The 27,500-nt window shown below is 50.6% G+C and overlaps 1 protein-coding gene across 1 annotated transcript in view; it reads right to left on the bottom strand.

The window, feature by feature from the left end:
- The window catches only part of BARHL1 (BarH like homeobox 1), a 44,624-nt gene extending 22,175 nt beyond the window's left edge, over positions 1–22,449 (bottom strand). Inside the window, exon 1 of the mRNA XM_078883031.1 lies at positions 21,633–22,449. Coding sequence (XP_078739157.1) covers positions 21,633–22,377 — 745 coding nt within the window. The 5' untranslated portion in view covers positions 22,378–22,449. The remainder of the gene's footprint in view (positions 1–21,632) is intronic.
- Positions 22,450–27,500: the final 5,051 nt, after the last annotated feature.

Raw genomic sequence — 27,500 nt, 5'->3', positions numbered from 1 at the left:
GTGTGGTGTGTTTGGTGTGTGTGTGTGGTGTGTTTGGTGTGTGTGTGTGGTGTGTGTGGTGTGTTTGGTGTGTGTGTGTGGTGTGTTTGGTGTGTGTGTGTGGTGTGTGTGGTGTGTGTGGTGTGTGTGGTGTGTGTGTGTGTGTGGTGTGTGTGTGGTGTGTGTGTGGTGTGTGTGGTGTGTGTGTGGTGTGTGTGTGTGGTGTGTGTGGTGTGTGTGGTGTGTGTGTGGTGTGTGTGTGTGTGGTGTGTTTGGTGTGTGTGTGTGGTGTGTGTGGTGTGTGTGGTGTGTGTGGTGTGTGTATGTGTGTGGTGTGTGTGTGGTGTGTGTGTGGTGTGTGTGGTGTGTGTGTGGTGTGTGTGTGTGGTGTGTGTGTGTGGTGTGTGGTGTGTGTGTGGTGTGTGTGTGGTGTGTGTGGTGTGTGTGGTGTGTTTGGTGTGTGTGTGTGGTGTGTGTGGTGTGTATGTGGTGTGTGTGTGTGTGTTTCTGTGTGTGTGTGGTGTGTGTGTGGTGTGTGGTGTGTGTGGTGTGTAGGTGTGTGTGGTGTGTGGTGTGTAGGTGTGTGTGTGGTGTGTGTGTGTGGTGTGTGTGGTGTGTGTGGTGTGTGGTGTGTTTGGTGTGTGTGTGTGGTGTGTGTGGTGTGTATGTGGTGTGTGTGTGTGTGTTTCTGTGTGTGTGTGGTGTGTGTGTGGTGTGTGGTGTGTGTGGTGTGTAGGTGTGTGTGGTGTGTGGTGTGTAGGTGTGTGTGGTGTGTGGTGTGTAGGTGTGTGGTGTGTGGTGTGTGGTGTGTGTGTGGTGTGTGTGTGGTGTGTGTGGTGTGTGTGTGGTGTGTGTGTGTGGTGTGTGGTGTGTGTGTGGTGTGTAGGTGTGTGTGGTGTGTGGTGTGTCTGTGTGTGTGTGTGTGGTGTGTGTGGTGTGTTTGGTGTGTGTGTGTGGTGTGTGTGGTGTGTATGTGGTGTGTGTGTGTGTGTGTGGTGTGTGTGTGGTGTGTGTGGTGTGTGTGGTGTGTGTGTGATGTGTGTGTGGTGTGTGTGTGTGGTGTGTGTGGTGTGTGTGTGGTGTGTGTGTGGTGTGTGTGGTGTGTGGTGTGTGTGGTGTGTGTGGTGTGTGGTGTGTGTGTGGTGTGTGTGTGGTGTGTGTGGTGTGTGGTGTGTGTGTGGTGTGTGTGTGGTGTGTGTGGTGTGTGGTGTGTGTGTGGTGTGTGTGTGGTGTGTGTGTGTTTCTGTGTGTGTGTGTGGTGTCTGTGTGTGGTGTGTGTGTGTGGTGTGTGTGTGGTGTGTGTCTGTATGTGGTGTGTGGGGATGTGTGTGTGTGTGTCTGTGTGTGTGGTGTGTGTGTGTCTGTGTGTGTGTCTGTGTGGTGTGTGTGGTGTGTGTCTGTGTGTGTGTCCATGAGCTCCTGGCGGCCATGTGCTGAGACCCGCGGCCTTCGCTACGACGAAGGCCGCGGCGTGGACGAACGGGGAACCCCCTTGACGCGCCCGTTACAACGTGGGACGCTCCCGTTACAACGATCCCGTTACTCTCGTTACAACGCTCCCGTTACAACGCTCCCGTTACAACGCTCCCGTTACTTTCGTTACAACGCTCTCGTTACAGCGCTCCCGTTACAACTCTCCCGTTACAACGCTCTTGTTAAAACGCTCTCGTTACTTTCGTTACAACGCTCTCGTTACAACGCTCCCGTTACAACGCTCTCGTTACAACGCTCCCGTTACAACGATCCCGTTACTTTCGTTACAACGCTCCCGTTACAACGCTCCCGTTACAACGCTCCCGTTACAACGCTCTCGTTACAACGCTCTTGTTACAACGCTCTCGTTACTTTCGTTACAACGCTCTCGTTACAACGCTCCCGTTACAACGCTCCCGTTACTTTCGTTACAACGCTCTCGTTACAACGCTCCCGTTACAACGCTCCCGTTACAACGCTCTTGTTACAACGCTCTCGTTACTTTCGTTACAACGCTCTCGTTACAACGCTCCCGTTACAACGCTCTCGTTACAACGCTCCCGTTACAACGCTCCCGTTACTTTCGTTACAACGCTCCCGTTACAACGCTCCCGTTACAACGCTCCCGTTACAACGCTCTCGTTACAACGCTCTTGTTACAACGCTCTCGTTACTTTCGTTACAACGGTCCCGTTACAACGTGGGACGCTCCCGTTACAACGCTCCCGTTACAACGCTCTCGTTACTTTCGTTACAACGCTCCCGTTCCAACGCTCCCGTTACAACGCTCTCGTTACTTTCGTTACAACGATCTCGTTACAACGCTCTCGTTACAACGCTCTCGTTACAACGCTCTCCTTACAACGCTCTCGTTACTTTCGTTACAACGCTCCCGTTACAACGTGGGACGCTCCCGTTACAACTCTCCCGTTACAACGCTCTCGTTACTTTCGTTACAACGCTCCCGTTACAACGCTCCCGTTCCAACGCTCCCGTTACAACGCTCTCGTTACTTTCGTTACAACGCTCCCGTTCCAACGCTCCCGTTACAACGCTCTCGTTACTTTCGTTACAACGATCTCGTTACAACGCTCTCGTTACAAAGCTCTCGTTACTTTCGTTACAACGATCTCGTTACAACGCTCTCGTTACAACGCTCTCGTTACAACGCTCTCGTTACTTTCGTTACAACGCTCCCGTTACAACGTGGGACGCTCCCGTTACAACTCTCCCGTTACAACGCTCCCGTTACTTTCGTTACAACGCTCCCGTTACAACGCTGTGAAGCGGAGTGCGTCTGCACGCCATCAAGACGTCGTCTGTGGGTCAACGGTCTTCGCTGAACGCGAGAACTTGTCAAGATCATATCTACCAACACACTCACTCACCCACTCACCCACTCACCCACTCACCCACTAACTCACCCACTCACTGACCCACTCACCCACCACCCACTCACTCACCCACTCACTCATTCACCCACTCACTCACCCACTCACCCACTCACTCACCCACTCACCCACCACCCACTCACTCACCCACTCACTCATTCACCCACTCACTCACCCACTCACTCACCCACTCACCCACTCACCCACTCACTCACTCATTCACCCACTCACTCACCTACTCACCCATTCACCCACCCACTCACTCACCCACTCACCCACTCACCCACCCACTCACCCGCCCACTCACCCACCCACTCACTGACTCATCCACCCACTCACTCATTCACTCACCCACTCACTCACCCACTAACTCACCCACTCACTCATTCACTCACCCACCCACCCACATACTCACCTACTCACCCAGTCACCCACTCACATACTCACCCACTCACCCACTCACCCACTCACCCACCTACTCACTCACCCACTCACCCACCCACTCACTCCCCCACCTACTCACCAATTCACCCACTCACTCACCCACTCACCCAGCTACTCACCCATTCACCCACTCAATGACTCACTCACTCGCCCACTCACTAACTCACCCACCTACTCACCCATTCACCCACCCACTCACCTACTCACCCACTCACTCACCCACCCACCCACTCACTCACTCACCCACTCACTCACTCACCAACCCAAGTTTCTCTCAATCACTCACTCACTCACTCCTTCACTGACTCACTTACTCACCCACCCATGCATCCACCCACTCACTCATCCACTCACTCACTCACTCACTCCTTCACTGACTCACTTACTCACCCACCCATGCATCCACCCACTCACTCATCCACTCACTCACGCACCCACCCACCCAACCATTTATCGACTCTCTCAATCACTCAATCATTCACTTACCCATCCACAAATGCATCCACTCACCGACTCGTTCATTCACTCACTCACCCACTAACTCACCCACTAACTCTACCCACTCACCCACTAACTCACCCACTCACTCACCCACTCACCCACTCACCCACTCACTCACTCATTCACCCACTCACTCACCTACTCACCCATTCACCCACCCACTCACTCACCCACTCACCCACTCACCCACCCACTCACCCGCCCACTCACCCACCCACTCACTGACTCATCCACCCACTCACTCATTCACTCACCCACTCACTCACCCACTAACTCACCCACTCACTCATTCACTCACCCACCCACCCACATACTCACCTACTCACCCAGTCACCCACTCACATACTCACCCACTCACCCACTCACCCACTCACCCACCTACTCACTCACCCACTCACCCACCCACTCACTCCCCCACCTACTCACCAATTCACCCACTCACTCACCCACTCACCCAGCTACTCACCCATTCACCCACTCAATGACTCACTCACTCGCCCACTCACTAACTCACCCACCTACTCACCCATTCACCCACCCACCCACCCACTCACCCACTCACTCACCCACCCACCCACTCACTCCTTCACTGACTCACTTACTCACCCACCCATGCATCCACCCACTCACTCATCCACTCACTCACTCATCCACTCACTCACGCACCCACCCACCCAACCATTTATCGACTCTCTCAATCACTCAAACATTCACTTACCCATCCACAAATGCATCCACTCACCGACTCGTTCATTCACTCACTCACCCACTAACTCACCCACTAACTCACCCACTCACCCACTAACTCACCCACTCACTCACCCACTCACCCACTCACCCACCCACTCACCCACTAACTCACCCACTCACTCACTCACCCACCCACCCACTCACCCACCTACTCACCCACTCACTCACCCACCCACCCACCTACTCACTCACCCACTCACTCACCCACTCACTCACTCACCCACTCACTCACCCACTCACCCACCTACGCACCCACTAACTCACCCACTCACCCAAGTCATCCTCAACCAACTCTCTTTCGTTATCACCTGGTCACACCGGCGTGCACGTACAAAGACAAAGGTCCCCCGTGTAGCCTCTATCAGACTGTTGGGGCAAGTGCTGTTTGCGAGTAGCAGCAGCGCCCTATGAAGGCTACCGGCGCTGTGGCACACACAGAGGGGGTGGGTGGCCAGCACCACGCCCGGCCGTCTTTGTCTCCCCAGTGGCGATGTTTACTACACACACAGCACCAGGTAACTCATTTGAGGCTGAGTGGACCTAGGGGAGGCCCGGGACCGGTTCAGATTATCGCTGTCACGTGGTGGTGTTGGTAGCCGTGAGTGCGAATGGAACTCGGGTGATTGGCTGGGTTCGTAGCGCAGCGTAGCGCTAACCGCAGCGCCACCGCTCCCCACACACACACACAGTGACACAGTGAGACACACACAGTGAGACACACACAGTGACACACACACAGTGGCACACAGTGACACACACACAGTGACACACACAGTCACACACACACATTCACACAGTCACACACACACACAGTCACATACAGTCACACACACACACAGTCACATACAGTCACACACACACATTCACACAGTCACACACACACACAGTCACATACAGTCACACACACACATTCACACAGTCACACACACACACAGTCACATACAGTCACACACACACATTCACACAGTCACACACACACACAGTGACACACACAGTCACACACACACATTCACGCAGTCACACACACACACAGTCACATACAGTCACACACACACATATTCACACACACACACAGTCACATACAGTCACACACACACATTCACACAGTCACACACACACACAGTCACATACAGTCACACACACACATTCACACAGTCACACACACACACAGTCACATACAGTCACACACACACATTCACACAGTCACACACACACACAGTCACATACAGTCACACACACAGGTACACAGTAATTACACCTGCTGCATATTTTAGTGAAGTGGGGTAATTGGATAGCACGGGTTCGTGACGGGTGTTGAGTCACACACACACAGACACACACACACAGACACACACACAGGTACACACACACACACAAAGTGACACACACAGACACACACACACAGACACACACACAGGTACACACACACACACAAAGTGACACACACAGACACACACACACAGACACACACACAGGTACACACACACACACACAGACACACACACAGACACGCACACACAGACACACACACAGGTACACACACACACACACAGACACACACACACACAAACACGCACACACAGACACACACACAGGTACACACAGACACACACACACACACAGGTACACACACACAGACACACACACAGGTACACACACACAGACACACACACACAGACACACACACAGGTACACACACACAGGTACACACACACACAGTGACACACACACAGGTACACACACAGACACACACACACACACAGACACACACACACAGTCACATACACAGGTACACACACACAGGTACACACACACACACAGTGACACACACACAGGTACACACACACAGGTACACACACACACACACACACAGACACGCACACACACACACAGACACACACACACAGACACGCACACACACAGTGACACACACAGGTACACAAACACAGGTACACACACACAGACACACACACACACACAAAGTGACACACACAGACACACACACACAGGTACACACACACACAGACACACACACACACAGACACGCACACACACAGTGACACACACACACAGGTACACACACACAGGTACACACACACAGACACACACACACACACACAGCTACACACACACAGGTACACACACACAGACACACACACAGTCACACACACAGGTACACACACAGACACAGACACACAGGTACACACACACAGACACACACACAGTCACACACACACAGTCACACACACAGACACACACACACAGACACACACACACACAGTCACACACACAGTCACACACACACACACAGACACACACAGACACACACAGTCACACACACACACAGTCACACACACAACAAAGGCAGGAGATGTTGACTACCTCGCCTGGTCTACAGGAGGTCGTGGGTTCCATCCCGACCCTGACGACGCCTGCTGCTGCTGCTGCTGTAGATTTGGAGTTTGCGTGTCTCTCTCTCTGTCTGTCTCCCCGTGGTCGCGTGGATTTTTCTCCTTCCCCATCCACGTTACGAATCATCACCACCACCATCACCACCATCACCACCACCATCACCACCATAACTACCACTACCATAACTACCACTACCATAACTACCACCATCACCACCACCATCACCACCATCACCACCACTATCACCACCATAACTACCACTACCATAACTACCACCACCACTATCACCACCACCATCACCGTCACCATCATCACCACCATCACCACCATCATCACCATCACCACCACCACCATCACCACCACCACCATCACCACCACCACCATCACCACCATCACCACCACCACCATCACCACCACCACCACCATTACCACCACCACCATCACCATCACCACCACCACCATCACCACCACCACCACCATCATCACCACCACCACCATCACCACCACCACCACCACCATCACCACCATCACCACCATCATCACCACCACCACCATCACCACCACCACCATCACCACCATCACCACCATCATCACCATCACCACCACCACCATCACCACCACCACCACCACCATCACCACCACCACCACCACCATCACCACCACCACCATCACCTTCACCACCACCACCATCACCACCACCACCACCATCACCACCACCACCACCACCATCACCATCACCACCACCACCATCACCATCACCACCACCACCATCACCACCATCACCATCACCACCACCACAATCACCACCACCATCACCACCACCATCACCACCACCACCATCACCACCAGAGTGTTGGGGGTTGTTTATTATTGGGGAGTGGCACGATCCACACGCTAAAGACGACTACAGAGATGATGGATGATGATGATGATGGTGATGATGATGATGGATGATGATGATGATGGATGATGATGATGATGGATGATGATGGATGATGATGGTGATGATGATGGTGATGATGATGATGGATGATGATGGATGATGATGGATGATGATGATGATGGATGATGATGTGATGATGTGATGATGATGGATGATGATGGATGATGATGTGATGATGATGATGGTGATGATGATGATTGTGATCATCCACATTCGTTGAATCTTGACAGGCAACTTCGCCTTACCCCCCCCCCAGCCCCCCCCCCCAGCCCCCCCCCCCAGCCCCCCCCCCCCAACACATCGTTAATGTTGCGAATTTGCTCTCAATCAACACAAACAAACACACAAAGACAAAGCTCCCCCGTGTAGCCTCTGATGGGCTGTAGGGGCAAGTGCTGTTAGCGAGTAGCAGCACCTACGAAGGCCGGCACGGCACACGAGGGGGTGGGTGGCCAGCACCACGCCCGACCGCCTTTGTCTCCCCAGTGGCGATGTTTACTGCACACACAGCACCAGGTAACTCATTTCAGGCTGAGTCGACCTAGGGGAGGCCCAGGACCGGTTCAGATAATCGTCACTGGGTGGTGCTGGTGGCCGTGACCGGGAATCGAACTCGGGTCGCCAGGTTCGTAGCGCAGCGTAGCGCTAACCGCTGCACCACCGCTCACACTACACACACAGACACACACGTACACACACACACACGCATGTAGACACACACAGACACACGTACACACGTACACACACGCATACACACGCATACAAACACACATACACACGTACACACACTTACACACACACACACTTACACACACACACATGTACACACACACACACTTACACACACACTTACACACACACACTTACACACACACTTACACACACACTTACACACACACTTACACACACACTTACACACACACTTACACACACACACACTTACACACACACACTTACACACACACACTTACACACACACACACTTACACACACACACTTACACACACACACTTACACACACACACTTACACACACACACTTACACACACACACACTTACACACACACACTTACACACACACACTTACACACACACACACACGTACACACACACACACTTACACACACACACACTTACACACACACACTTACACACACACACTTACACACACACACACTTACACACACACACCTACACACACACACTTACACACACACACACACTTACACACACACACCTACACACACACACTTACACACACACACACACTTACACACACACACACGATACCTCGCCCTGCTGTTCGCTTGCGTTGATTGGCCGTGTCGGGTGGTGGCGGGCTTGACAACGCGACGTGTACACAAATAGAACACAACAACACAACAACAACACAACAACAACAACAACACAACAACACAACAACACAACAACAATACATACACGGGTGGTGCGTAAATATTGATACACACACACAGTGTGATACATAGCAACACACACACACAGCGTGATACATAGCAACACACACACACAGCGTGATACATAGCAACACACACACACAGCGTGATACATAGCAACACACACACACAGCGTGATACATAGCAACACACACACACAGCGTGATACATAGCAACACACACACACAGCGTGATACATAGCAACACACACACACAGCGTGATACATAGCAACACACACACACAGCGTGATACATAGCAACACACACACACAGCGTGATGCATAGCAACACACACACACAGCGTGATACATAGCAACACACACACAGCGTGATACATAGCAACACACACACACAGCGTGATACATAGCAACACACACACACAGCGTGATACATAGCAACACACACACACAGCGTGATACATAGCAACACACACACACAGCGTGATACATAGCAACACACACACACAGCGTGATACATAGCAACACACACACACAGCGTGATACATAGCAACACACACACACAGCGTGATACATAGCAACACACACACACAGCGTGATACATAGCAACACACACACACAGCGTGATACATAGCAACACACACACACAGTGTGATACATAGCAACACACACACACAGCGTGATACATAGCAACACACACACACAGCGTGATACATAGCAACACACACACACAGCGTGATACATAGCAACACACACACACAGCGTGATACATAGCAACACACACACACAGCGTGATACATAGCAACACACACACACAGCGTGATACATAGCAACACACACACACAGCGTGATACATAGCAACACACACACACAGCGTGATACATAGCAACACACACACACAGTGTGATACATAGCAACACACACACACAGTGTGATACATAGCAACACACACACACAGCGTGATACATAGCAACACACACACACAGCGTGATACATAGCAACACACACACACAGTGTGATACATAGCAACACACACACACAGCGTGATACATAGCAACACACACACACAGCGTGATACATAGCAACACACACACACAGCGTGATACATAGCAACACACACACACAGCGTGATACATAGCAACACACACACACAGAGTGATACATAGCAACACACACACACAGCGTGATACATAGCAACACACACACACAGCGTGATACATAGCAACACACACACACAGTGTGATACATAGCAACACACACACACAGCGTGATACATAGCAACACACACACACAGCGTGATACATAGCAACACACACACACAGTGTGATACATAGCAACACACACACACAGTGTGATACATAGCAACACACACACACAGCGTGATACATAGCAACACACACACACAGCGTGATACATAGCAACACACACACACAGTGTGATACATAGCAACACACACACACAGTGTGATACATAGCAACACACACACACAGCGTGATACATAGCAACACACACACACAGCGTGATACATAGCAACACACACACACAGTGTGATACATAGCAACACACACACACAGCGTGATACATAGCAACACACACACACAGTGTGATACATAGCAACACACACACACAGCGTGATACATAGCAACACACACACACAGCGTGATACATAGCAACACACACACACAGCGTGATACATAGCAACACACACACACAGTGTGATACATAGCAACACACACACACAGTGTGATACATAGCAACACACACACACAGTGTGATACATAGCAACACACACACACAGTGTGATACATAGCAACACACACACACAGCGTGATACATAGCAACACACACACACAGCGTGAAACATAGCAACACACACACACAGTGTGATACATAGCAACACACACACACAGCGTGATACATAGCAACACACACACACAGCGTGATACATAGCAACACACACACACAGCGTGATACATAGCAACACACACACACAGTGTGATACATAGCAACACACACACACAGCGTGATACATAGCAACACACACACACAGCGTGATACATAGCAACACACACACACAGCGTGATACATAGCAACACACACACACAGCGTGATACATAGCAACACACACACAGCGTGATACATAGCAACACACACACACAGCGTGAAACATAGCAACACACACACACAGTGTGATACATAGCAACACACACACACAGTGTGATACATAGCAACACACACACACAGCGTGAAACATAGCAACACACACACACAGTGTGATACATAGCAACACACACACACAGCGTGATACATAGCAACACACACACACAGTGTGATACATAGCAACACACACACACAGTGTGATACATAGCAACACACACACACAGTGTGATACATAGCAACACACACACACAGCGTGATACATAGCAACACACACACACAGCGTGATACATAGCAACACACACACACAGTGTGATACATAGCAACACACACACACAGTGTGATACATAGCAACACACACACACAGCGTGATACATAGCAACACACACACACAGTGTGATACATAGCAACACACACACAGCGTGATACATAGCAACACACACACACAGCGTGATACATAGCAACACACACACACAGTGTGATACATAGCAACACACACACACAGATACGTGTTTACATAGATACACACACACACAGCGTGATACATAGCAACACACACACACAGTGTGATACATAGCAACACACACACACAGATACGTGTTTACATAGATACACACACACACAGCGTGATACATAGCAACACACACACACAGATACGTGTTTACATAGATACACACACACACAGCTTGGTACATATCAATATACACACACACAGATACGTGTTTATAGAGATACACACAGATACGTGTTAATATAGATACACACACAGCCTGATACATAGAAATATACACAGCTTGGTACGTGTTAATATAGATACACACACACAGCTTGGTACATATCAATATACACACACACAGATACGTGTTTACAGAGATACACACACAGCTTGGTACGTGTACGAATACAAATAGGTAAACACACAAACTTTAGTACGCGTATTGATACAAATACACACACATACACATACGTTAGTATGTGTGCTAGTATGAATACGTGTAGATACACACACACACACTTGAGTACGCGTATTAATGCAAATACCCTATAGTAGAGCGGTTTAAAATCATATATATATTCTTTTTAAATCCTTTATATTAAGTTCGCTTGCTTGCTTGCTTGCGTGCTTGCTTGCTTGCTTAGGACCGTGCACATCTTTCGGTCGTTTTTTTAACCCACTTCCCGTGATCCAATCGAGCTGACATTTTGCACACAGACTCGTTGTGCGTGACAATTTATGTTCGTGAAAAAAAATTCCCAAAATTTTACACTTTTTAGGCAAAAAAAAATGTATTTTACATGGCTTTGGCTGAACGTCACAGTGTAAGAGCCCAGAGCGTAACCCCTCCACAGGCCGTGGCGGAGTAGCGCAGTTGGTAGCGCCCTCGCTTCCCATGCCAAAGGTCGCGGGATCGATCCCCGCGTCCTCCACAGGCGAATATATTTTTAAATCCTTTACATTAAGTTCACTTGCTTGCTTGCTTAGGACCGTGCAAATCTTTCGCTCGTGTTTTAACCCACTTCCCGTGATCCAATCGAGCTGACATTTTCCACACAGACTCGTTGTGCGTGACGATTAATTTTCGTGAAGAAAAAAAATGCAAAATGTTACACTGTTTAGGGAAAACAAATTAAATATTTAATTACCATCTGCTTAATGGTGGCAGACAATCATCTGACCCCCATAGGTGGCAGCCATCTCAAGGCAGAGGACGAGAGGACTCTAGCCGCCCCGATGCCACGCATTTCAAGGATTTACAGTGAAAAACTTTGTTTTTACGGGTTTACTTGTTTACATGTATAAAACCGGTAACCGATTACCGGCATAACCGGTAACCGATTGAGAACCGGTTAATACCGGTTTTGTGAAACTGGAGACATGACGGCAGCGGCTGTACCGGTAGTGGTGGTGGCGGTTGTGGTGTTGGTTGTGGTGTTGGTTGTGGTGTTGGTGGTGGTGTTGGTGGTGGTGTTGGTGGTGTAGTGGTGGTGATAGTGGCGGTGTAGTGGTGGTGATGGTGTAGTGGTGGTGGTTGTGGTTGTTAGTGGTGGTAGTGGTGGTAGTGGTGGTGTTGGTTGTGGTGCTTGTAGTAGTAGCGGTGGTGTAGTAGTGGTGGTTGTGGTGGTGGTGGTGGTGGTGGTAGTGGTGGTGGTTGTGGTAGTGTAGTGGTTAATGCGCTAGCGACCCAAGATCGATTCTCACAGTCACGTACACACACACACCCCTACACACACACATACACACACACACCTACACACACACACCCACACACAAACACATATATATACACACTCCTACACACACACACACACCCCTACACACGCACACACCCCTACACACGCACACACCCCTACACACACACACACACACCCCCACACACACACACCCCTACACACACACCTACACACACACATACACACACACATATATATATACACATACCCCTACACACACGCCCCTACACGCCCCTACACACACCCCCCCTACACACACACATACACACACAGACACACACATACACACACATACACACACATAAACACACATACACACATATACAAACACACATACACACACATACACACATATACAAACACACATACACACACAAACACACACATACACACACACATATACAAACACACATACACACACATACACACACACATACACACACACATAAACATACACACATACACACACACATACACACACACACATACACACACATACATACACACACATACACACACACACAAACATACACATACACACACACACATACACACATATATATACATACACACTCACACATATCGCTACACACACACAAATACGCATCGGTACACACACACACATCTCTACACACACAAATATAAATATCGATTCACACACACACACATATCGCTAAACACACACACACATCGCTACAGACATATATCACTACACACACACACATCGCTACATACACACACATCGCTACACACACACACATCGCTACACACACACACATCGCTACACTCACACACATCGCTACACACACACACATCGCTACACTCACACATATCGCTACACACACACAAATACGCATCGGTACACACACACACACACACATCTCTACACACACAAATATAAATATCGATTCACACACACACACATATCGCTAAACACACACACACATCGCTACAGACATATATCACTACACACACACACATCGCTACACACACGCACATCACTACACACACACACATATCGCTACACACACACATCACTACACACACACACATCGCTACACACACACACACACATCGCTACACACACACACACATCACTACACACACACACATCGCTACACACACACACACATCACTACACACACACACACATCGCTACACACACACACATAGCTACACACACACACATATCGGTACACACACACACATCGCTACACACACACATCGCTACACACACACACATATCATTACACACACACACACATCGGTACACAAACACACACATCGCTACACACACACACACATCACTACACACACACACATATCGCTACACACACACACACATCGCTACACACACATCACTATACACACACACACATCACTACACACACACACATATCGGTACACACACACACACATCACTACACACACACACACATCGGTACACACACACACACAGATACACATCGGTACACACACACACATCACTACACACACACACACACACATATCGGTACACACACACACACACACATCACTACACACACACATATCGGTACACACACATCACTACACACACACACACATCGGTACACACACACACATCACTACACACACACACACACATCGGTACACACACACACATCACTACACACACACACACATCGGTACACACACACACACATCACTACACACACACACATCGGTACACACACACACACACAGATACACATCGGTACACACACACACACACACATCACTACACACACACACACATATACAATTATCGATACACACATTCATATCGCTACAGACACACACATATATATACAATTATCGATACACACATTCATATCGCTACAGACACACATATATATACAATTATCGATACACACATTCATATCGCTACAGACACACATATATATACAATTATCGATACACACATTCATATCGCTACAGACACACATATATATACAATTATCGATACACACATTCATATCGCTACAGACACACATATATATACAATTATCGATACACACATTCATATCGCTACAGACACACATATATATACAATTATCGATACACACATTCATATCGCTACAGACACACATATATATACAATTATCGATACACACATTCATATCGCTACAGACACACATATATATACAATTATCGATACACACATTCATATCGCTACAGACACACATATATATACAATTATCGATACACACATACACATATCGCTACAGACACACATATGTATACAATTATCGATACACACATACACATATCGCTACACACACACATATACATCCCAACTTTCACACACGCAAAGACATATCTCTAGCATGTACACACACACACAAATACACACGAACATACACACACACACATACACATATCGCTACACACACACACACACATACACACACATACACACACATACACACGCATACACAAACACACACACACATACACACACACACACATAAACATATCGATACACACACATACACACACACATACACACACACACACATACACACACACATACACACGCATACACAAACACACACACATACACACACATACACACATACACACATAAACATATCGATACACACACACATACACACACACACATACACACGCATACACACACATACACACACACATACACACGCATACATACACACATACACACACACACACATACACACACATACACACACACATACACACGCATACACAAACACACACACATACACACACATACACACATACACACATAAACATATCGATACACACACACATACAAACACACACATACACACGCATACACACACATACACACACACATACACACGCATACATACACACATACACACACACATACACACACACACATACACACGCATACACAAACACACACATACACACACATACACACATACACACGCATACACAAACACACACACATACACACACATACACACACACACATACATACACACACATACACACACACACATACACACACACACATACACACACATACACACACACACACATACACACGCATACACAAACACACACATACACACACATACACACATACACACGCATACACAAACACACACACATACACACGCATACACAAACACACACATACACACACATACACACATACACACGCATACACAAACACACACACATACACACGCATACACAAACACACACACATACACACACATACACACACACACATACACACACACACATACACACACATACACACACACACACATACACACACATACACACGCATACACAAACACACACACATACACACACATACACACACATACACACATAAACATATCGATACACACACATACACACACACACATACACACACACACATATCGCTACACATACATACACACATATACATATCCATGCAAGCGAACACAAAGATCCCCCGTGTAGCCTCTAACAGACTGTAGGGGCAAGTGCTGTTAGCGAGCAGCACCTATGAAGGCCGGCACGGCACACGAGGGGGTGAGTGGCCAGCACCACGCCCGGCCGCCTTTGTCTCCCCAGTGACGATGTTTACTACACACCGCACCAGGTAACTCATTTGAGGCTGAGTCTACCTAGGGGAGGCCCCGAGACCGGTTCAGATAATCGCTGTCACGTGGTGGTGCTGGTGACCGTGAGCGGTGATGGAACTCGGGTGATTGGCTGGGTTCCAAGCGCAGCGTAGCGCTAACCGCAGCGCCACCGCTCCCCACACACACACAGTGACACACACACAGTGACACACACACACAGATACACACAGACACACACAGTGGCACACACACACAGTGACACACACAGTGACACATACACACAGTGACACACACACAGTGACACACACACAGTGACACACACACACAGATACACACAGACACACACAGTTACACACACACAGTCACACACAGTTACACACACACACAGTGACACACACACACACAGTGACACACACACACACAGTGACACACACACACACAGTGACACACACACAGTGACACACACACACAGTGACACACACACACACACAGTGACACACACACACAGTGACACACACACAGATACACACAGACACACACAGTTGCACACACACACACAGTGACACACACAGTGACACATACACACAGTGACACACACACACAGTAACACACACACAGTGACACACACACAGTGACACACACACAGTGACACACACACAGTGACACACAGTTACACACACACACAGTCACACGCACAGTGACACACACACAGTGACACACACACAGTGAGACACACACAGTGACACACACACACAGTGACACACACAGTGACACACACACACATTGACACACACACACACTGACACAAACACTGACACACACAGTGACACACACAGTGACACGCACACCGCTCCCCACACATATCTACACACATATATACACAGACAAATATGCACCCAAATATACATACACATATACATACACATATTCATACACATATACAGACACACATATACATACACATATACACACATATACACACACATATACATACACATATACATACACAAATATACACAACTAAATATATATATACAGTCAGTACCGATGAGAGGGGCAACCCTGAAACGCTTGCCACAACTGCCGATGCCACGTTGACTGATCCATGACAGACTGCGGCTGCAGTTCTAGCGATCGGGACGCATTTTTTGTCATTTAAAAGCCACGCGGCATCCCACCCAGACTAACGACTTCGAATGCTCGGCCTCAACTTAGCCGCGCAATCACCCACTCACTCACCCGCCCGCCCGCTCGCTCACCCACTCACACACCCACTCAACCACTCACTCAACCACTCATTCACCCACTCACTCGCTAACTCACCCACTCACTCGCAAACGCGTTCATCCGTTCACTCACTCACTCACTCACCCACCCACTCACCCATCCACTCACCCACCCGCTCACCCACCCGCTCACCCATCCACTCACCCACCCACTCACTCACCCACTAACTCACTCACTCGCCCACTCACTCGCCCACTCACTCGCAAACGCATTCATCCGTTCACTCACTTACCCACTCACTCGGTCACTCGCTAACCCACTCACCCACCCACTCACTTGCTCGCTAAGCCACTCACCCGCTCACTCACCCACTCGGTCACTCGCTCACCCGCTCGCTAACCCACTCATCCGTTCACTCACTCACCTACTCACCCACCCACTCACCTACTCACTCGCTCACTCGCTCACCCGCTCACTCGCTCACCCGCTCATTCACTCACTTACCCACTCACTCGGTCACTCGCTAACCCACTCACCCACCCACTCACTTGCTCGCTAAGCCACTCACCCGCTCACTCACCCACTCGGTCACTCGCTCACCCGCTCGCTAACCCACTCATCCGTTCACTCACTCACCTACTCACCCACCCACTCACCTACTCACTCGCTCACTCGCTCACCCGCTCACTCGCTCACCCGCTCATTCACTCACTTACCCACTCACTCGGTCACTCGCTAACCCACTCACCCACCCACTCACTTGCTCGCTAAGCCACTCACCCGCTCACTCACCCACTCGGTCACTCGCTCACCCGCTCGCTAACCCACTCATCCGTTCACTCACTCACCTACTCACCCACCCACTCACCTACTCACTCGCTCACTCGCTCACCCGCTCACTCGCTCACCCGCTCATTCACTCACTTACCCACTCACTCGGTCACTCGCTAACCCACTCACCCACCCACTCACTTGCTCGCTAAGCCACTCACCCGCTCACTCACCCACTCGGTCACTCGCTCACCCGCTCGCTAACCCACTCATCCGTTCACTCACTCACCTACTCACCCACCCACTCACCTACTCACTCGCTCACTCGCTCACCCGCTCACTCGCTCACCCGCTCATTCACTCACTTACCCACTCACTCGGTCACTCGCTAACCCACTCACCCACCCACTCACTTGCTCGCTAAGCCACTCACCCGCTCACTCACCCACTCGGTCACTCGCTCACCCGCTCGCTAACCCACTCATCCGTTCACTCACTCACCTACTCACCCACCCACTCACCTACTCACTCGCTCACTCGCTCACCCGCTCACTCGCTCACCCGCTCATTCACTCACTTACCCACTCACTCGGTCACTCGCTAACCCACTCACCCACCCACTCACTTGCTCGCTAAGCCACTCACCCGCTCACTCACCCACTCGGTCACTCGCTCACCCGCTCGCTAACCCACTCATCCGTTCACTCACTCACCTACTCACCCACCCACTCACCTACTCACTCGCTCACTCGCTCACCCGCTCACTCGCTCACCCGCTCATTCACTCACTTACCCACTCACTCGGTCACTCGCTAACCCACTCACCCGCCCACTCACTTGCTCGCTAAGCCACTCACCCGCTCACTCACCCACTCGGTCACTCGCTCACCCGCTCGCTAACCCACTCATCCGTTCACTCACTCACCTACTCACCCACCCACTCACCTACTCACTCGCTCACTCGCTCACCCGCTCACTCGCTCACCCGCTCATTCACTCACTTACCCACTCACGCGCTCACCCGCAAAATCACTTGCCTACTCACTCATCCGTTCACTCAGTCAAACACCCACTCACTCACCCACTCATTCACTCACCAGCTCACTCACTCGGCCACCTACTCACTCACCCATTAATTCACCCACTCACTCGCTCACCCGCTCACACCGTCACCCACCCACTCACCCACTCACTCACTCACCCACCCACTCACCCACTCACTCACCCACCCACCCACTCACTCACTCACCGACATTCTCAACTCGATTCCCACCATCGCAGCGTCTGGTCACATTCACGCGCTCCACGATCTGACGTTCGGGCGACGTTTTAGCTCGCAACCCTCACATCCCAACGTCTCCAACTCAAGGCACCACCCAGAACTCACAGCCCAGACCTCACAATCTCACAGCCTCGAAGTTACAGCTTAGAGCTCACAACGAAGAACTCACAATCTCACAACCCAGCATTCACAATCTCACAACCCAGACCTCACAACGCAGATCTCACAACCCAGAATTCACAATTTCACAACCCAAAATCCACAATCTTACAACCCAGACCTCACAACGCAGATCTCACAACCCAGAATTCACAATTTCACAACCCAAAATCCACAATCTTACAACCCAGACCTCACAACGCAGATCTCACAACCCAGAATTCACAATTTCACAACCCAAAATCCACAATCTTACAACCCAGACCTCACAACGCAGATCTCACAACGCAGAATTCACAATTTCACAAACCAAAATTCACAATTTCACAACCCAGACCTCACAACGCAGATCTCACAACGCAGAATTCACAATTTCACAACCCCAAATTGACAATTTCACAACCCAGACCTCACAACCCAGACCTCACAACGCAGATCTCACAACGCAGAATTCACAATTTCACAAACCAAAATTCACAATTTCACAACCCAAAATTCACAATCTCACAACCCAAAATTCACAATCTCACAACACAAAATTCACAATTTCACAACCCAGACCTCACAACGCAGACCTCAGAACCCAGAATTCACAATCTCACAACCCAGATCTCACAACCCAAAATTCACAATCTCACAACCCAGATCTCACAACCCAAAATTCACAATTTCACAACCCAGACCTCACAACGCAGATCTCACAACCCAGAATTCACAATCTCACAACGCAAAATTCACAATCTCACAACGCAGAATTCACAACGCAAAATTCACAATCTCACAACGCAGATCTCACAACCCAGAATTCACAATCTCACAACCCAAAATTCACAATCTCACATCCCCCAGACCTCACAACCCCAACACACCCGCCACCCGAACTCACCTTTACAGTCCGAGTCTCCACCATCACCACCGTGCATCATCGCCATCATCTCAGCGTTGGGCGCCTGCATCACCAATCCCGACGGCACAGTCAGCTCCCTGTAGACCCCAACATGCCCTCCACCACCACCACCACCACCACCACCGCCACCACCACCACCAGCCTGTACCCCACCACCATGTCCCAGGGCAGTACCACGCCCCGGCACGAGGCATCCACCACCGGCTGCGTACGGAGCGCAAGTGGCCGACGGTTTTGTCTCCCCGAGGATGTCCCTGATTAGAAACGAAGAGGTGACCACGCGACTTGTAGGCCCTTGAGCAGACCCCATCGATGGCTTGAGAGCAGCAAAACCGACCATGGCAGCTGCTGCAGCTGCAGCTGCTGCTGCTGTAGCTGTGGTTGTTGTGTGGTGTCCACCACCACCACCACCACCACCTGCTGATGCTGCTGTTGTAGCGATGTCTTCGTTGCACGGAGTGCGTGGAGATGAGATGGGGCTGTCCTCACAACCGCTGTGGTCTTCCGTGCCAACTCCGCCGCCAACACCGCCGCCGCTTATGCCGCTGCTGCTGCTGCTACTGCTGCTGTTGTTGTTGTTGTTGTGGTGGTGGTGGTGGTGGTTGTGGTTGTTGTTGTTGTTGTTGTCAGAGTCACAGGGAGTTGTTGCCGGGCTGGTGGTTCGGACCCCGCACGAACTGAGCAGAGAGTCGATGGCAAATGCACGAGCACTTGGATTTTCCATCTCGAAAGGTGTTGTTGGTGAGTGGGTGAGTCGGTGGGTGAGTGGGTGAGTGGGTGGGTGGGTGAGTGGGTGGGTGAGTGGGTGGGTGAGTGGGTGGGTGAGTGGGTGGGTGAGTGGGTGGGTGAGTGGGTGGGTGAGTGGGTGAGTGGGTGGGTGAGTGAGTGGGTGGGTGAGTGGGTGGGTGAGTGGGTGGGTGGGTGAGTGGGTGGGTGGGTGAGTGGGTGAGTGGGTGGGTGGGTGGGTGAGTGGGTGAGTGGGTGGGTGAGTGGGTGGGTGAGTGGGTGGGTGAGTGGGTGGGTGAGTGGGTGGGTGGGTGAGTGGGTGGGTGGGTGGGTAGATGGGTGGGTGGGTGAGTGAGTGAGTGAGTGAGTGAGTGGGTGAGTGAGTGGGTGGGTGGGTGAGTGGGTGAGTGGGTGGTTGGGTGGGTTGGTGAGTGGTTGGGTGGGTGAGTGGTTTGGTGGGTGAGTGGGTGGGTGGGTGAGTAAGTGGGTGAGTGGTTGGGTGAGTGGGTGAGTGAGTGAGTGGTTGGGTGAGTGGGTGGGTGAGTGAGTGAGTGGTTGGTTGAGTGTTTGGTTGGGTGAGTGGTTGAGTGAGTGGTTGGGTGAGTGTGGGGGTGTAGTAGTGAGGTGTGATAGAGGGTTTCCGTGTAGGCGCTAAGGGGGTAGAGGTTACGGTTGTGGTGGATACGCTGATGCCTCTCCTAGCCCCTTGCGCTCTCGCGGTCGTGATCGTTCGTCGGGTTTATTCCGTTTTAATTAGCGGAGCTAAGCTCCTTGTCCACCTCGTACCCGCAGGATGCGTGTCCCGTTTGGCTGAGGGGTTTGCCGGGAGACACCACCAGATTCGCGAAACACCACCAGATTTGGAAAACACCACCAGATTTTGGAAAACACCACCAGATTCTGGATACACCACCAGATTTTGGAAAACACCACCAGATTCTGGATACACCACTAGATTCTGAAAACACCACCAGATCTGGATATACCACCAGATTTGGAAAACACCACCAGATTATGAAAACACCACCAGATCTGGATACACCACTAGATTCTGAAAACACCACCAGATCTGGATATACCACCAGATTTGGAAAACACCACCAGATTATGAAAACACCACCAGATCTGGATACACCACTAGATTCTGAAAACACCACCAGATTTGGAAAACACCACCAGATTTTGGAAAACACCGCCAGATCTGGATACACCACTAGATTCTGAAAACACCACCAGATCTGGATACACCACCAGATTTAGGAAACACCACCAGATTTGGAAAACACCACCAGATTCGGGAAACGCCACGCACCAGATCGAGCGGCACGTTTTGTGTACGGCAGGAAAATGTGGATTCAATTCACCCCCCGCCCGCCTTTCCACCCACCTATCCACCCACCCACCCACCCACCTATGCAGCCACACTGACTCAGCTGGGTTGGGGGGCCACTCACCACAGCCCCCCCCCCCCCCCCCGTCTGCAAAATGGTGAGTGGGTGAGCGAGTGAGTGAGTGAGGTGAGTGAGTGAGTTTAGAGTGAGTGGGTGAGTTTCGTGAGTGAGTGATGGATGAGGCGTCGGACTCTGTGTGAAGATTCGGGCGGTTTGAACGCTTTTCCCAGGCCGCCTTCGTCTCTCTATCCGTCCAAGACTCGTGTCATCTTGCGGAATAAAACAAATTGGTCGGGGTCTAGAGAGACAGAGAGAGAGAGAGACAGAGAGGGACAGGGAGAGAGACACAGTGAGACAGAGACAGAGAGAGAGACAGGGTGACAGAGAGAGACAGAGAGAGACACAGAGACAGAGACACAGAGAGAGACAGAGAAAGAGAGACACAGAAAGACCGAGAGAGACAGAGACACGGAGAGAGAGACGGGGATAGAGACAGGGAGAGACACAGAGAGAGGCAGAGAGAGACAGAGAGAGATAGACACAGAGACAGAAAAAGAGAGACACAGAAAGACCGATAGAGACAGAGACACGGAGAGAGAGACAGGGAGAGAGACAGAGACACAGAGAGAGAGACACAGAGACACAAAGACAGAGTGAGACACAGAGACAGAGAGAGAGACAGAAAGAGAGACAGAGAGAGACACACAGAGAGACAGACACAGAGAGACACACCGAGAGACACACAGAGAGACAGAGAGACACAGATAGACACACAGAGAGACACACAGAGACACAGAGAGAGACACAGACAGACAGAGAGACAGACACACAGAGACAGAGAGATATATTTTATAATCAAACAAGAATGAGAGAGCTTATCACAGCCCGTTCCCCTATCATCATCATCACCATCACCACCATCATCATCATCACCATCACCACCATCATCATCACCATCACCACCATCATCATCACCATCACCACCATCACCACCATCACCACCATCATCATCATCATCACCACCATCATCATCATCATCACCACCATCACCACCATCACCACCATCACCACCATCACCATCATGGCTATTATTTTAGCATCGCCTTTAACTTTAACCACCCCGCGTCTCCCCTTACCTTGCCTCACGATCAACATCGAATTGTTAAACGTTTATATTTCTGTTGTTGTTGTTAAAAAACACACGCACGCACGCACGCGCGCGCGCGCAAACCAATAATCAATGAATCGATTATATCTTTCGTACGCGTCAAATCGATAATCGTAAGAATCATCATTCCCGGACCGTGTAGCCGCTGATGGGTCGATCTCTGTGCGTCCCTTCCACCACCACCACCACCAAAGTCGTTAGATTGTTGTTGTTGTTGTTGCTGTTGTTGTTGTTGTTGTGGTAACGCTGTTGTCCGCGCGCGTGTCCCAGTGGCTACTCCGCCACCACCATCATCACCACCACCACCACCACCACCAAAGTCGTTAGATTGTTGTTGTTGTTGCTGTTGTCGTTGTTGTTGCAATGTTGTTGTTGTTGTAGGTATAGCTACACCTGTCCCAGTTGCTACACCACCATCACCACCATCACCACCATCATCACCATCACCACCATCATCATCACCACTGCCATCAACCACAGTCGCTTGATAATTGTTATTGCTGATATGCTGCTGCTGTTGTTGTTGTTGTGTTGTTGTTGTGTTGTTGTTGTTGTGTTGTTGTTGTTGCTGTTGCAGGTATAGCCGCACCTGTCCCAATTGCTACACCGCCACCACCGCCACCACCGCCACCACCACCGCCACCACCACCAACGAAAATCAGCGGCCTCGATAATTTGCAGCTGATGTTGCTGTCCCACTGGTCACTGAAAGACGCAAAAAAAAACTCCTTTCGTTCTTTCTCTTTCGTTCTCCCTCTTTCGTTCTCCCTCTTTCGTTCTCTCTCGTTCGTTCTCTCTTTTTCGTTCGCTCTCTCTCTCTAAAATAAAAATAAATCGAGGCGAGTTGATGTCACGGTGAGCTTCCACGCGAGATCTCCTCTCTCTGTCTCTCTCTCTCTCTCTCTGTGTCTCTGTCTGTTGAGAGATGCTAGCTGAGAGACACACACACAGAGAGACACACACACACAGACACACACACACACACAGAGACACACAGAGAAGTGAGTGTGAGACTCAGCACGGACAAAATCGTAAAACCAGTCACCACCATTCGGAACGACAGACGATTTGAAAATTGAGAGTTGGGAGTCAATGACGCCCCTCCCCCCTCCCCTCCATCCCTCCCCCCTCCCCCCTCCCTCTGTCTCTCCCTCCCACCTACAAGCGCACAGCACCCCCACCCACCACCCACCACCCACCACTACCCCCCCACTAACACCCACCCCCCCCCCACTCACCACCTCCACCCCCCACTCACTCACCGCTCAGTCTTAGCCAGCGCGCGCACGGAGCCGCCGCCCCCTCCCCTCATCCCCCCCTCCCCTCAGCCCCTCCCCTCAGCCCCTCCCCTCATCCCCCCCCCCTCCCCTCATCCCCCCCCCCTCCCCTCATCCCCCCCCCCCCCTCCTGTCTCCCCTCCCTATTCTAGCCCCCACCCACCCACCCCCACTCGCCCCCTCTCCTCCCACTGCCTCTGCGACTCTGGCTCGCTCACTCACTCACTCACTCCATCATGATCTCGCTCGCTCCCCTCTCTCTCTCTCGCCTTCGCGGCTCTGCCAGATCCACCCCTCCCCCCACCAATACCCCCCCCACCAATACCCCCCCACCAACCCCCCCCCCCCCCACCAATACCCCCCACCAACCCCCCCCCCCCCCCACCAATACCCCCCCACCAACCACCCCCCCCCCCACCAATACCCCCCACCAATCCCCCCCCCACCAATACCCCCCACCAATCCCCCCCCCACCAATACCCCCCCACCAACCCCCCCCCCCCACCAATACCCCCCCACCAACCCCCCCCCCCCCCCCCACCAATACCCCCGCAACTACCCGTGGCCTCGCTGCGAGGTTCCGCGGGACTTGTCCCAGTCCAGGACTCGCACGGAGACACACACAGTGAGACACAGAGACACAGACAGAGACACAGAGACACAGACAGAGACACAGAGAGAGAGAGAGAGACAGAGACACAGACAGAGACACAGAGACAGAGACACAGACACAGACAGAGACAGAGACAGAGACACAGAGAGAGACAGACACAGACAGAGACACAGAAACACATAGACACAGACAGAGAGAGACAGAGACACAGAGACAGAGACACAGACACAGACAGAGACACAGAGAGAGACAGACACAGACAGAGACACAGAGACACATAGACACAGACAGAGACAGAGAGAGAGAGAGACAGAGACACAGAGACAGAGACACAGACAGAGACACAGACAGAGACAGAGACACAGACAGTGAGACACAGAGACACAGAGACAGAGACACAAACAGAGACACAGACAAAGACAGAGACACAGAGACACAGACAGACACACAGACAGACAGAGAGACAGACAGAGACACACACAGACAGACACACACAGACAGAGACACGGAGAGAGGCACACAGAGAGACACACACACAGACACACACAGAGAGAGACACAGACAGAGACACACACAGACAGAGACACGGACAGAGACACACAGAGAGAGACACGGAGAGAGACACAGAGAGAGACACACAGAGAGACACACACACAGACACACACAGAGACA

Source organism: Lampetra fluviatilis, chromosome 68 (assembly GCF_964198595.1).
Source record: "Lampetra fluviatilis chromosome 68, kcLamFluv1.1, whole genome shotgun sequence".
Classification (NCBI taxonomy): Eukaryota; Metazoa; Chordata; class Hyperoartia; order Petromyzontiformes; family Petromyzontidae; genus Lampetra; species Lampetra fluviatilis.
Note: the sequence above shows the minus strand (reverse complement) of the source record. Positions and strands in the feature narration are given on the sequence as shown.